Genomic DNA, 14702 nt, shown 5'->3' on the forward strand with positions numbered 1-14702 from the left:
GGCGGGTGCTCAGTTGGGCTGACAGCGGGTAGTCCATTGCTGACCGGCGCCTGCCTCCCCAGGACTATGAGGCGGGTGCTCCGTTGGGCTGACAGCGGGTAGTCCACTGCTGACCTCCCCCCTCCCCTCCCCAGGACTATGACAGCGAGGAGGACGAAGATGACGACCGCCGCTCGGGTAAGAAGCGCAAGAAGAAGAAGGACCGGTTCGGAGGGTTCATCCTGGAGGAGGCCGAGGAAGACGGCGAGGCGGACGAGGACGAGGAGTGGGACACTGAGATGGACAACTACGACATCATGGCCAACGAGGAGGGCGAGGTGGGGCCCACCGCCCAGGAGATCGAGCAGCGCCGCCGGCGCACCCAGATGATGTGGGACACACAGAACGAGGACGAAATCGAGGAGTACTACCGGCGAAAGTACGCCGAGGAGGGCGCCGGCTCGCGCCACTTTGGCGATGGCGGCGAGGAGATGTCGGACGAGATCACCCAGCAGACGCTGCTGCCCGGCGTCAAGTGAGTACCGACGACGGCTCGCATTCTGACGCTGTTCATCATGCTGACAACGATAAAACAGACAACATACTGAGCTCGTTGTCTGTTTGATCTGATTCCGCTCGTTAGGTGTATTGAGACTGACCGTTTGGTGCACTGAGTGCTGACCCTGTGCGTTTGGTGTGCTGACGCCGGCCATTTGGGCTGCACTGACGCTGTGTGTTTGGTGCGCTGACGCCGGCCGTTAGGGCTGTACTGAGACTCACCCTGTGTGTTTGTTGCGCTGGCGCCGGTCGTTTGTGCTGCACTGACCCTGTGTTTTGTGCGTTGACGCCGGTCGTTTGGGCTGTACTGACGCTGTGTGTTTGATGTGCTGGCGCCGGCCGTTGTGCTGTACTGACGCTGTGTGTTTTGTGCGCTGACGCCGGTCGTTGTGCTGTACTGACGCTACTATGTTTGGTACGCTGGCGCCGTTCGTTGTGCTGTACCGTCTCGGCCGCTGTCTGACCTCCGCCGCCCGCCACCAGGGACCCGAACCTGTGGATGGTCAAGTGCCGGATCGGCGAGGAGCGCGCCACCGTCCTCAAGCTGATGGCCAAGTTCATCACGCTCTCCAACAAGGACGAGCCGCTGCAGATCAAGTCGGTGGTGGCGCCCGAGGGCGTCAAGGGCTACATCTACATCGAGGCCTACAAGCAGACCCACGTCAAGCAGGCCATCGAGGGCATCGGCAACCTCCGCATGGGACTGTACCAGCAGCAGGTCCGTACACACGACGCTCGTATGGGGGGCTTATCTAACGAGCAGGCCAGCAACCAATGTTTTGATTAGCCGCACGAGGCATGTGCCTCCTTCTTTTAGAGTTCGCGTTACCTTTTTTCAAAAGTCAGTACCGGTGAGCGCTACAGTAATTACCTACCTGGTGTTAGATGATATCATGTCAGCACAGCGCTCGACTTTACCTGACCATTGATGGTACCGTGTCTTCCGGGCCTGAACAGGAGCTGACTTTCACTCTCCCCCGTCTGCAAATGCCGCCATCAAGGGAAGTAGGCTGACCCGGTCTCTGACCTTAATGACCTCAGTGACCTGACTGCCCCGGTCTCTGACCTCAGTGACCTGACTGACCCGGTCTTTGTCCGCAGATGGTGCCCATCAAGGAGATGACAGACGTGATGCGCGTCATCAAGGAGCAGCTGGTGCTGAAGCGCGGCTGCTGGGTGCGCCTCAAGCGCGGCATCTTCAAGGACGACATCGCACAGGTGGACTACGTCGACGCCGGCCAGAGCTCCGTCCACCTGAAGCTGGTGCCGCGCATCGACTACTCGCGCATGCGCGGCGCCCTCCGCGACAAGGTGAGGCCAGCGGCGAACAGTTCTCACCCTGGGCTTTCCGGTTGAGGTAGGGCGCACCGTATCAGCTGCAGGGCACCCGCCCTCGACTGCCCACTGCACAGTCAGCTGTCTCTATGTCAACCCTCCCTAATCCTATGCCGTTGTAGACGTGAGCTGTGTCACTGTACGGACCTCCGTACACCAACTACCGGGCTGTGTGCAGGCTCCCTGGGCCCGGCGCTGATCCCGGGCCGACTGGCCAACCGCCGACCCCCGCCCTCCCGGTGCTAACCACTCCTCCCTCCCGGCGCTAACCACTCCTCCCTCACGGCGCCAACCACCCCTCCCTCACGGCGCTAACCACCCCTCCCTCACGGCGCTAACCACCGCTCCCTCCCGGCGCTAACCACCGCTCCCTCGTGCGCCTGCCCTTCTCAGGAGAACGAGGTGAAGCGGAAGCGGCGCCACCGGCCGCCGCAGAAGCTGTTCGACATGGAGGCGGTGCGCGCCATCGGCGGAGAGATCAGCCAGGACGGAGACTTCATCATCTTCGAGGGAAACCGCTACTCGCGCAAGGGCTTCCTCTACAAGAGTTTCGTGATGAGCGCCATCCAGGCCGAGGGTGAGTGACGCGACTGCGGTGGCTGCTCGGCCGAGTCCTCCTTTGCCCCCTCCCCCCGCCCGCCCCCATCGAGAACGAGACTGGCATGGACTATGGACGTGTTACAGCGATCAGACTTGATGAATGCATTGACATTTTTAGGCTGACTTTCATGGTTTTTGTTTGCCGACCCTTCGCTATTTTTACAATAGTCGATCCAACCTAGGCTATGCTGTAATCAATAGTAAAAACGATAGCACTGGCCGGTGAGACTAGGCTGACAGTGCCGACTTTCTACGGCCGACAGGCGTGAAGCCGACGCTTTCCGAGCTGGAGAAGTTTGAGGAGCAGCCCGAGGGCATGGACGTCGAGCTGGCCCGCTCGGCCAAGGCCGAGCAGGAGCACCTCTTCACGCCCGGCGACAACGTCGAGGTCATCGAGGGTGAGCTCATCAACCTGCAGGGCACCATCGTCAAGATCGACGGCACCAAGGTCACCATCATGCCCAAACACGAGGACCTCAAGGTGAGTGGCCGTCAGGGCAGCGGTGGTCCCGCGGCACGGGCACGGTGTGGGTGGCAGCTGCTGGAGTCACCCGTCCCCCTGACGCCGGCCGGCGGAGGGTGGGGCCACTGGACCATAGACTATCCGTCCATGGTCAGTCGGTAGTCGGTGCTATTGTATACGGTCGGTCGTCTCAGCTCGACCCGGTCGGTTAGAGTCGTTTTTCCATGTAAAGCTGTCCGCGATAGACGCCCGTGCCCTGTCCGTGACGCTGCCGCCGGTGTCCCGCTGACCAGCTCTGCGCCCCGCTGCCGCCGCCAGGACCCGCTCGAGTTCCCGGCCCACGAGCTGAAAAAGTACTTCCGTATGGGCGACCACGTGAAGGTGATCTCGGGCCGCTACGAGGGCGACACGGGCCTGATCGTGCGCGTCGAGGACGCCATGGCGGTGCTCTTCTCCGACCTGACCATGCACGAGCTGAAGGTGCTGCCGCAGGACCTGCAGCTCTGCTCTGACATGGCCACCGGCGTCGACAGCATGGGCCAGTTCCAGTACGGCGACATGGTGCAGCTCGAGTGAGTTGGAGGGCAGTGGGGGGAGGGACACACATGGGCCAGTTCCAGTACGGCGACATGGTGCAGCTCGAGTGAGTGGGGGGAGGGGGGGGGGGCACACGGGGGCCAGTTCCAGTACGGCGACATGGTGCAGCTCGAGTGAGTCATGAGGGGTCAGGGTAGGGCAGGGGACAGGACGGGGGAGATACGGGTGGGACACGGGTGAGAGGTGTTTTCCGGCCATCTGTCGGCTGATACGGAGGGAGGTGGGGAGGCGTTGGAGCTGCTCTGGGCTCAGATGGCGCTGGGGAGAGAAGTGTAACCTCTGTCGGCACTGGGAGGTATTATATGTGGTGATGTCCCGATAAGTGTCAGCTGGTCTTTCTGTGTGATTCGTGGATCCGCGTCCCCAGCCGGTGATTTCGCTGGCTCGACTGACTAATTTGCTGACTGATTCAGATTCAGATTCAGATTTTGATTGATTCAGATGTATTCGAATGAGGTCCACACAAAGCGGTGGCTTTTCGCTCAGTCACGTCATACGGTAAAACAAAATGGAAAGTATGACACACGCACACAGTCACATATTCATCACCACAATTATACAAACACATCGAAACTGACCATCAGCGACTCGGACACATCTGTGCTACATTCAGCAGCCTATAGCGACATAGTAGCCCGCCTCAACGTAGCCTTAAATGCCGGCATGCCGGGCTCTATGCGCATGTCATTCATCAGCGACACACCTCGGTAACAAAGACGGCGTCTCCCAGACTCTGTGCGAATAGCGGGGAGGGTGAACGAATCGGCTCGTCTTGTTTGGTGCTGGTGCCGCTGGCAGGCTCTGGGCCCGATGGTCTGTCTTAAATACTCGGGCTGACCGGACACAATCACACGCTCGACGGCATATACTGCGTGGTACGATGCCAGCTGTTTAGCTGTGAACCACCCCAGCTGCCGTATAGCTCCGGACACATGGTCGTACTTCCTTTTACCGGTCACGACCCGTGTGCAAAAGTTCACAATCTTCTGCACACGGTGGAGCTGCGTATCCGTACAGGAGCCGTACACTGACATACAGTAGCGCACAATCGATAGAACAAGTGCTTGAACGATACATTTCAGTGCAGTCCTAGGTATCACATGGCGTGCGTGGTTCAGGGCGATTAGAATTCCGGTGCATTTGCGTGACATGTCATCAATATGCGACTCGAAAGTAAGATGGCGATCGATTGACACTCCGAGGTTCTTGACTACCTTGGCATCAGGCACTACCGTCCCACAGAAACTGAGCGTGACCGGCGGCAGCCCACGAAGCATCGCCTGTGTCCCCATCACGAGCATCTGTGTCTTTTTAGCATTCAGCCTCATCCCATTTTGACAAAACCAACTATACACATCAGCCAGTGCACCCTCCATTTGCGAGACAAGCTGCTGCATCTGACCCTTCTTCCCCGTTACCATCAGTTGCGTATCGTCCGCATATTGGACGACAGTCACATTATCTGACACGCACAAGCTCAGATCGTTTGCAAAAAGCATGTAGAGGATACAGCTCAAGGCACCGCCCTGATACACACCAATGACGTTGTCTCTGACGTCAGATAGCACTGCCGAACCATCCGCTCGCTGCACCCGAACCTGCTGAGTGTGATCTGCCAAGTAGCTGCTAAACCAGTCTGTATCTATTCCGTAAAGGGCGAGCTTTTCTATCAATTTGTCGTGAGGAACAACATCGAAACATTTTGATAGATCCAAGAGCACCAAGAGGCAAATTTGACCGTTTTCCATGGCGTGAAGTGCTTTATCAGTTATGACGTGAAGCGCCGTTTCGGTAGAACGTTGTTTTCTATAGCCGTGCTGTGCATCCGAAAGTAAATGGTTGTTCTCGAGGTAATCTGATAGCTGTTTTTGCACAACACGTTCAACCAATTTCATGATGGCAGGCAGGATGGAGATGGGTCGCGTGTCGGATGGCTCGGCAGAGACTTTTCCTTTAGGAATGGGTGTCACAAGCGTATGCTTCCACTCCTTCGGTACAGTTCCGGTAGCAAGGCTGGCATTGACTACATCAAGCAGGGCATAAGCAACACCCGCGAAACATTTTTGCAGCATGCATACACTAACTCCATCATTGCCAGTAGAGCTTGATGGCTTCATGGACAGGAGTACGGCATATAGCGTGTCAATGTCAACTGTCAACTGTGACTGCAGACTGAGTATAGATTGTGAGGGGTTGATGACGTGTCCTGCCGCTACAGTCCCCTTATAGTGGGTGTGGTGGTTTGACTGACGTGTACCCGCAGTCCCCAGACGGTGGGATGGTTTCACTGACGTGTACCGGCAGTCCCCATATGGTGGATGTGGTGGTTTGACTGACGTGTACCCCGGCAGTCCCCAGACGGTGGGATGGTTTCACTGACGTGTACCGGCAGTCCCCATATGGTGGGTGTGGTGGTTTGACTGACGTGTACCCGCAGTCCCCAGACGGTGGGATGGTTTCACTGACGTGTACCGGCAGTCCCCATATGGTGGGTGTGGTGGTTTGACTGACGTGTACCCGCAGTCCCCAGACGGTGGGATGGTTTCACTGACGTGTACCCGCAGTCCCCATATGGTGGTTGTGGTGGTTTGACTGACGTGTACCCGCAGTCCCCAGACGGTCGGTGTGATCGTCCGGCTGGAGCGCGAGAACCTGCACGTGCTCAACATGCACGGCAAGATCATCAAGGTGAAGCCGCAGGCGGTGCACAAGAAGAAGGACTCGCGCTACGCGGTGGCCCTGGACACGGAGCAGAACACCATTCAGAAGAAGGACATCGTCAAAGTGGTGGACGGACCGCACTCGGTAGGTCGGGACGGGCAGCGGCTGCCCGTGTGGGTGTGTGGCGTGTGCTGTGGGGCTGTGGGCTGGGGCGGACAGCTGCAGCTGTGGGTCGGACGTGTAGGGACTGCCGGTCGGGCCAGACTGCTTTTTTTAGGACCGGACCGGGAAGGTTTTGGCTTCATTATTTGACGTTTGTTTTATTTCTCAACTCCATAACAAAGAAAACAGAACCTGACAGTGAAATATCAACTTCAGTCCAAAGTAGGTATGGTTTAAGCTTCACCCAGCAAACGCAACAACGACCTGGCCTATAAACGGAACATTGCGTGTAATCCTTCGGCGTATTACTAACTCGCCGGCCGGACCGGTGCCGCGAGGGTCGAGCAACGACCGTGAGTGTGTTTTGACGGGTCTCGAAACGGGCTCACATTGGGCAACCGTGCTGTAATTATTTAGTGTTGCGTTTAAAGTCAGTTGTAACACGATGGCTCAGCTGAGCGAGGCGGCTTTAGCTGAGCGGGCCTGTAAACGTTTCAAACCGGTCAGAAGCTGAGAGTTGCCAAATCCGTACCGGACGGAACCAGATACGCGGGGCTTGCGTGCTCGTGTGTACTACTCTTGTGCCAGTGCGCTCAATCCGCCATGTCAGTTATGACTGATGAGGGGTCATGCACTCGCCTTGGGTACCGGGGTATTGTCTCCAGTGTTCTAAAATTGGACTTTGTTTGGGTAAGCCGGTGAAGAAAAATTGTTATGCTTAGAAAAAAAGGAAGCAAATACCAATAGTATTTCCGCAAAAGGGCGTAACACCATTTTTTTATCGCCAATTGATAAAGCGGGACTTTATGTCAGGATCTTGACAGGATTGGAAATAAAAGGATGTGGGTGCATTTAATGTCAAGTCATGTAACTATAACCTGGCTATTCGAATGCTTGAAACATTTTTCTCAGATGGATGGCATGTTTCTTTTTTCTAGGATGAAAATATATATATTTTTTTCCATTAAGCGTGATTTTCCACCCAAAATTCTAAAAAAGATGGAACACTGATTATCTCATCGTTTAATACCACCGGGGGACACCATTGTTGTGCGGTGCTGTCACTATGTCCAGTTCCTCTGCCGCCGTTCTGCGGTCCGCACTGCCGGTCTCCCCTCACCGCCCCCCTCTCACGAACCCGTCTGCTCCCACAGGGACGGCAGGGCGAGATCAAGCACCTGTTCCGCAGCTTCGCCTTCCTCTACTCACGTATGATGCTGGAGAACGGCGGCATCTTCGTGTGCCGCACGCGGCACCTGGTGCTGGCCGGCGGCGCCAAGGTACGCGCCAGCGGACTGCCCAGAGCCGCGACGGTACACGGCCTTAGTTAGCACTGGAAGTGTCAAATTCAGCTATGCTCTCAAATCAGCATATTAGCATAAGCCATAAACGTACTGTGCTGTGAGATGATGTAGTATTGCCACTCTTAGCATTGCTCTACGAGTATACATTTTTCGCCCTGATCTTCGAGGGATTGAGCATAATTTGTAATTGATTTGCCCATGGCTACCATATGTCTGTTGGCGAGTGCTTTGTTCGCAGCGAGTAGTTTATGTTTTGCACTGCGCAACTCCCCTCCCCTCCCCATGCGCCCAGCTAACGAGCCCTCTGTCTGAGCGGGCCAGGGTCCTATGTCCTGTTCCCCTTTCTCTCCACTCCTTCCCTGTCGATTTGACCAGTTCTAACGGCCCCCGGTCCCTTTGCCGTACTGACCAGCCCTTATGGCTCCTTGTCCCCAGTCATGTCCCGTCTCGTCCTCCCCTGCTGCGCTGAACATCCCTGACGTTCCCCCGTCCGGTCCCCCTGTCCCGCTCAGTCCTCCAAGATGCTCTGACGCTCCCTGTATCCAGTTTTTGCCGTGCCGCGCTGACCGTCTCTGCGTCGCCAGGGCGCCGGCACCAACACGGCCAGCGCCGGCTTCATGTCGCCGCGGCTCTCCTCCCCGGCGCACCCGGCCGGGGGCGGCGCCGGCGGCGGCGGGGGCATGGCGGCCGGCGGCGGCAGGGGCCGCGGCAGGGGTGCCAGGATGGGCCGCGACCGCGACCTCATCGGCCAGACCATCAAAATCACACAGGGGCCCTACAAAGGTGGGTAACGGACTATCAGAATCACACAGGGGCCCTTCAAGGGTGGGTGCCGTACCGATACCGCCAGCTCTGCCTCTCGGTGTGTGCTGCAGTGTGGGGGTGCTTGAGCTGAAAGGCTATATGTTAGGATCTGGCTGAACACGAGTTTTGCTTAGTTTTTATTGTTTCACTTGATATTATGTTTTGCCATTCTACATAAAACGTTTCAGTTCACCGTAAAAAAAAACACATTTAATGACTGGCTTCCGTTTTACTACCGTGCCACTGCTCTGTCATCTATTGGTCTGCCTTTTCTGTCCGTGTCCCGTGCTGCGTGTATCCCAGGTCTTTGACCCGTCTGACCTTGCGCTCAGGTCACGTGGGCGTGGTCAAGGACGCCACGGAGACGACGGCTCGCGTGGAGCTGCACTCCAACTGTCAGACCATCTCTGTGGACAAGAACCGGGTCTCGGTGGTGGGCGGCGGCCCCAAGGCCGGCTCGCTCTCCACCTACAACAAGACGCCGCTGTACACGGGCGGCGGACAGACGCCCATGTACGGCGCCGGCGGCTCGCGCACGCCCATGTACGGCAGCCAGACGCCGCAGTACGACGGCTCGCGGACGCCGCAGTACGGCAGCCAGACGCCGCTGCACGACGGCTCGGCCACGCCGGGCCGCAGCGGCGCCTGGGACCCGTCCATCAGCAACACGCCCGCCCGGCCCGACTTCGAGGACTACTCGTTCGACGAGGCGTCGCCGTCCCCGGCGGCCAACTACAACCCCGGTGAGCGGCCGGCGCGGCCGGAGAGGGGCGGGCGGTGCGGGGCCGGGTGGGCTGCCGGCTCCTGTGCTGAAGGACTTGGTATCCCTTGCACTTGTGTACTGTTGGAGCTGTGTGCCGCACTGCTCCTGTGCTGGTTATCGCTCACATTGTCTGTCGTTTCGCCAGGTACGCCTGGCTTCAACGCCTACTCGCCGTACCAGCCGTCTCCGAGTCCGAGCAGCGCACACAACGCCTGTGAGTACTTATTATGTATACCAGACGCACACAGCTGCGCGACATACTGGCGTGAGAGTGCGTCCAGTCTGTCGTGTCCCAGTCTGTCGTTTCCCAGTCCGTCGTGTCTCAGTCTGTCGTGTCCCAGTCTGCTAAGTTTCAATCTGCGGTGTCTCAGTTACTCAGTATGCTGTCCGGGAGTCCCGTCTGACGCTGCGTGGTCCCGTCTGACCGACAGCGGGCCCCGGCTCGGCGGCCAGTCTGCCATGTCTCAGTCTGATATACCCAGTCTGCTGTGTCTCAGTCTGACGCTGTGTGTCTCCCGCCGACAGCGGGCCCCGGCTCGGCGGCCAGTCCGTCGCCGTACGCGGGCACTCCGTCGCCGGCGTCAGGCTACCAGCCGAGTCCGTCGCCGGGCAGCGCGTACACGGCGCCGTCGCCGACGGGCGGCTACAGCCCGCACACGGCCGGCCTGAACCCGCAGACGCCGGCCGGGGGCGCCGACCTGGCCGGCCTCGACTGGCTCACCACCGACATCGAGGTGGGTCCCGCTGCAGACGGATGAGCCGTGCGCCGTCCACCCTGCCGACCGACAGCGCTCACCCCAGTCCCTCTGTATCCGGCAGACTGGCGGGGAGGCGGGCTCAGGTGCATGCAGTCGCCGCCACCCCAGCCGACAGTCTAATTCACCGTCCGTCCTCTACCGCCCGGGCGGTCCGGCAGACCCGTAAACACACAGTTCCGCTGGCTGCCGGCAGAGGCGCCACTGCTCAGCACCGGCGGGCCCAACACGACAATGCGCAATAAATGCACACCTTTGGTTAAGTGAACATCAAGAGCTCGAAGCTCAATTATCATATGGCTTCCAAGTTCGCTAAACATCAAAAGTTCCAAGTCTACCTTGAATGAAACAGTGAATAAGTGCAGGTTTGACAGGAGTGTTTATGCTGCTTATCATTCGACTCGGCCACTCGTCTAGTCAAGAGGAACCCACCAACAGTCAGTACCAGCTTTCGAAGCTCTTCTGTGTGATATGAAAAGTTGTTAGCAAAATGAAATTCGACCCTAGTTCCCGTACCTCCTCTTGTATTTCAATAATAAGCACACTTATCAACACTTTGCCAGGCATTAAATAGTGCAGAAGGAGGCAGCACATCATGAAAAATGAAACAGTGTGAGTGTCGGCCGTCTTTCACAATCAGAGGTGTTCGAAATCGGTCTTATCTTAACGAAATTATAATTTCTAGCTGATTCAATATCAACTACATTTAAAAGCGAAATATCTGTTGTATGTAGAAATTGGAAAGCTAAAACCAGTATAACCAGTATTTTGGGGCGACCAACGGAGCGAGCGAGAGGGTGGGCCTTGCACGTGCGATATTGCGAGGGGTACCTCCAACTAACTTGTGCACTGCACCCTAATAACCGGTCCCTAGCGATGTGCCAAATTTGAGCGCAATCGGCCCAGCCGTTCTCGAGATCTGGGAGCGACACCCTGCACGTGCGCACGTGCAAAATGAGTCCCAACTGACTTGTGCACGGCACCTTACTAACTGGTCCCTAACCGTGTACCAAATTTGAGCGCAATCGGTCCTGCCGTTCTCGAGATCTGGAAACGACCCCTGCACGTGTGCACGTGCAGCAGCACCCCCACTCTGGCACATGGATATGCAGTGCCTAGTGGGGGCCTACCTACATGCCAACTTTCAGCGCAATCGGCCAAATAGTTACCGAGATATTGCAACAATTACAAAACTGACACCTCTTCGTTTTGCTCGTGGCACGTGCATAAGAGGCCACCTACATGCATCGGGAATAGTCCAGTACTTGGTAGAAGGAATGAAGCTACCCTACAAAAATTACCGCATGTAAATCGGTCAAGTGGTTGCTGAGATAGCCTCGCAAAAGCGTCCGCACGGCCGGCCGGCCGGCTGCTCATACTCAGACATTTCCGTTAAAGGAAATAGTTCACTTTCACGAAATTATTTTTTTTGCAATGGATTTATGATTTTTTATGTTCAAAATGATCAGCAAAGAAAATAAAACCTTTTTATAACAAAAGATTATTTTCTATATTTTTGATATAGGAAGAACTTTTCAGTTTCTGTAAGGCACACGCGATCCAGTATGAAAAGAGCATGGGTCCCGAAAATTCTTCAGAAACTAGAGAAATTATCGCGGCCACCGGCATTTGAGCGATCTGCTCGTGCTTTTGTTACTGGAGCGCCTCTTTCCCCGAGATTGCGCCGGCCGCCTGCCATGGACGAAAAATAAACGACTTTGAAATCCGGCTGATCGTGGGAAAATACCGCCGGAGGTCTCGGCTATATGCAGGAATTCACCGGGATGTATAGTATATACCACTGCCTCGATGTATAGGCTATAGCCTGCAAGCTGGCTTTGGTGCAAACTGCAAACATGTCAAACATGGTATAGGGCGGATTGTCGATTAATGCAAGCGAATCAGACGTTCAATTGACAATTTCCGATTCTTATTCGATAATTACGGCCAATTATATTTTATTTTAGGAAGTGTTATTAGGAGCGGAGCAATAAAATCTCATTTCTCCCCTGTCTCTTTACCTATCTCTCAAATCCCTTGCTCACTCATCTTTCCTCTCCATAGGCGGCGGAACGGGGAGGGCACCGAGGCACCGTCCCCCCCTTTGATTTTGGCATTTTAACATTAGCCCTATGGGCGTTGCATGGAGAGAATGGGACCAAAAGTTGGCAGTGCCCCCCCTTAATTGAAGGTGTCCCGCCGCTACTGTTCCTCTCTGTAGGTATCAGTCTCCTTGCCGTCCTCCCTGAAGTCTCTGTTAGTCTTTTCCTTTTCCTTCATTAGTCTTATCCAGACATGTGCATGGATCCGAGTGATGGATCTATGATCTCGGTGGATCTCGAAGCAAACTGCAGGTTCGGATCTATGATCCCACCGGATCCGGCGTGAAAAAAATCATCCTGGATCTATGATCTCACAGGATCTGATGATAAACCAAGAACATGGATCTATGATCTGAGTGGATCCCACCATCCACAGCATTTGAAACCAAGTTTCCAAGTGTTTGTATGTCAATAAGTGCCATAAAACTATGGCTTATGATGTGCCATCACATAAATCACTAAATAAGAACGCTTGTGAGCAGGGGCGTCGCCACGGATTTTTGAGTGGGGGGGTCGGGTTTCTAGTCTTCACCCGATGGGTAGGGGTGTTTTTTTGCCACACTTGCCAGTTTTGTGCGTGCGTATGTGCATGTGTGCGCGTGTAACAAAGCGGCGTGCAGCGCCGCGAAATTTGGTATAACCTATTAGGTAGGTATACCTACCTACATCACTTGCGTAAAAATTATCACTGGTCACTTAAGGTCAGGTCGCTATGTCAAGTTCAGTTATACGGTACCCCTCTATCAAACTTTCCCCTCTCGCCATTCTTGTAGCTGTTCTCCCATAACTTCGAAATTTGGTACACTGTATACCTAATGTATGGGGTTATACGTGTCAGCAATTCATGATTCTGAGGATTTACATCTATGATCTGGAGACAGGTCAAATACGTGACCTCATCATTAGAAAATAATGAGAAATTATAAAAAGCACGAATGCCTCTTGCTTTGAAAAAGTTCGTCAGAAACGCAAAATATCTTTGGAGCCATGACAAATCAGCTCATCATTGCCAGGGACAGAGTGCAACTTATGGCGAGTGATGACTCGAAAGGTCATTAGTGGAAATGTCCAATGTCCATCGATGGCCACCAGCATTTTTTTTTCTACAACTTTTGACGAAGACGCGGTAGAGCGATGACAGCACCTGGAAGGTGTTCATAGTTCAGCTCAACAACACGGATCCATTCATATGCAGCAGGAGGTCCTTTTTCGATCTGGACATAACGTTGACCTGAGGTCGTTTTAACGTTAATTCTGAATGGTCAAATTTTAACTCATGTGACGCGTCTCAAAGAGATAAACACAGTGGTGACAAGACAACATATGTAAATACCATACAAACTCACGGAATCTAAAGTTATTGCAAAGCAAATGTTTCGGCAGAATCTGTCCAGTTAGCTGTTTGCCTTCTATGGGCAAAACATAGACCTGAGATGAAATCTGACCCGAAGCTAGCGAAAGAGCGTTGAAAGAGTTATCAAATATGTTTTCTGCTTCACTGTAGCCCTTCTATTGGTGGGCTCCCAGTCGCTAACTTATAACGTATACTAAAGTAACGCTGATGTATGCTTTCGACCCCTGATCGATCTAGAGGTTTGCGGAAAAAAGAGCATGCTGCCCGTGACGAGAGAAAGCCGATGATACCCATTTACAAGGTTTCGGGTCATCTCAGGACTCAGGTCATCGCCAATACGTAGGGAAACTCGGGACCTGCTAGAACTTTGCGAATGTAAGTTGTGATGGTTTTTCGAGGTTCTGATTACGAATGTTATCTTAGTTTTGAACGAAGATGATGACTCCATGCATTTGGGGTAGATCAGGTCAGGTCAGATCGACCAGTACCTAATAGTGGATGACCACCACCGATTGCTTCCTAACATGTTATACATATGTATAAGCAACACAACTACTTCTTAAATGTTCAGTTGGGCGCTAAGTTCAAAATCAGCTCCAAAAACTATCCTATACCTAAATTAAAAGCATGTTATGAAAAAGTGAACCAAGGTCATCTTTATTTGAATCAGGGATGTCGATTTATTTTTAAGTAGGTGATTAACACGAGCGCACCGGAAGTTTCGTTGCAATCGGCTCCTTTTGCGCGACTTCTTTGCGAAAGCCCGAGACGGTTTCATCTGACTCCCTTTCCCCTACATGTGCACTGTACAGCTAGTTGTGACGATAGCCGTGGGGCTGAGGCTAGTTTGTAGTTGTAGTTAGGTACTGATCCGACGAATCGACTGCGACCATTTTTTTTTAAACGATCAGACGAACGCTCGGGGCAGTTTTGGCGCGTCCAATCCTTTGAGGGATAAAAAGGTACTAGAATGGTGGCTACTTAAAAATATTGTTGTGCTGGTGTTCCCCGCCCACAGCTAATTGAACTTTAGGTAATTGGCTAATTGGCTTTAGGGAGCTCTTGAAGCGATTCTGAATCTGATGTATTTGTTGGTGTTGCTGACGCCTGCTTCACTGACATAAAAGCTAAAAAAGCATACTCAGCATCGCAAAAAGTGGGGGGGTCGACACCCCCAGTTTTCAAGAGTGGGGGGGTCACGACCCCCCCGACCCCCCCGTCGGCGACGCCCCTGCTTGTGAGTTGCAACGAGTGATTTTTTGAGA

At 54.3% G+C, this 14702-nt stretch overlaps 1 protein-coding gene across 1 annotated transcript in view; it reads left to right on the top strand.

Moving 5' to 3' along the window:
- LOC122370963 (transcription elongation factor SPT5-like) overlaps positions 1-14702 on the top strand; it is a 36570-nt gene that overhangs the window by 2960 nt on the left and 18908 nt on the right. Inside the window, exons 3-14 of the mRNA XM_043346967.1 lie at positions 135-514; positions 1021-1255; positions 1639-1848; positions 2266-2449; positions 2736-2953; positions 3254-3507; positions 6142-6337; positions 7510-7635; positions 8244-8442; positions 8796-9206; positions 9372-9440; positions 9752-9960. Coding sequence (XP_043202902.1) covers positions 135-514; positions 1021-1255; positions 1639-1848; positions 2266-2449; positions 2736-2953; positions 3254-3507; positions 6142-6337; positions 7510-7635; positions 8244-8442; positions 8796-9206; positions 9372-9440; positions 9752-9960 — 2691 coding nt within the window. The remainder of the gene's footprint in view (positions 1-134; positions 515-1020; positions 1256-1638; positions 1849-2265; positions 2450-2735; positions 2954-3253; positions 3508-6141; positions 6338-7509; positions 7636-8243; positions 8443-8795; positions 9207-9371; positions 9441-9751; positions 9961-14702) is intronic.

Source organism: Amphibalanus amphitrite, unplaced genomic scaffold (genome assembly GCF_019059575.1).
Source record: "Amphibalanus amphitrite isolate SeventyFive unplaced genomic scaffold, NRLGWU_Aamphi_draft 001190F_arrow, whole genome shotgun sequence".
NCBI lineage: Eukaryota > Metazoa > Arthropoda > Thecostraca > Balanomorpha > Balanidae > Amphibalanus > Amphibalanus amphitrite.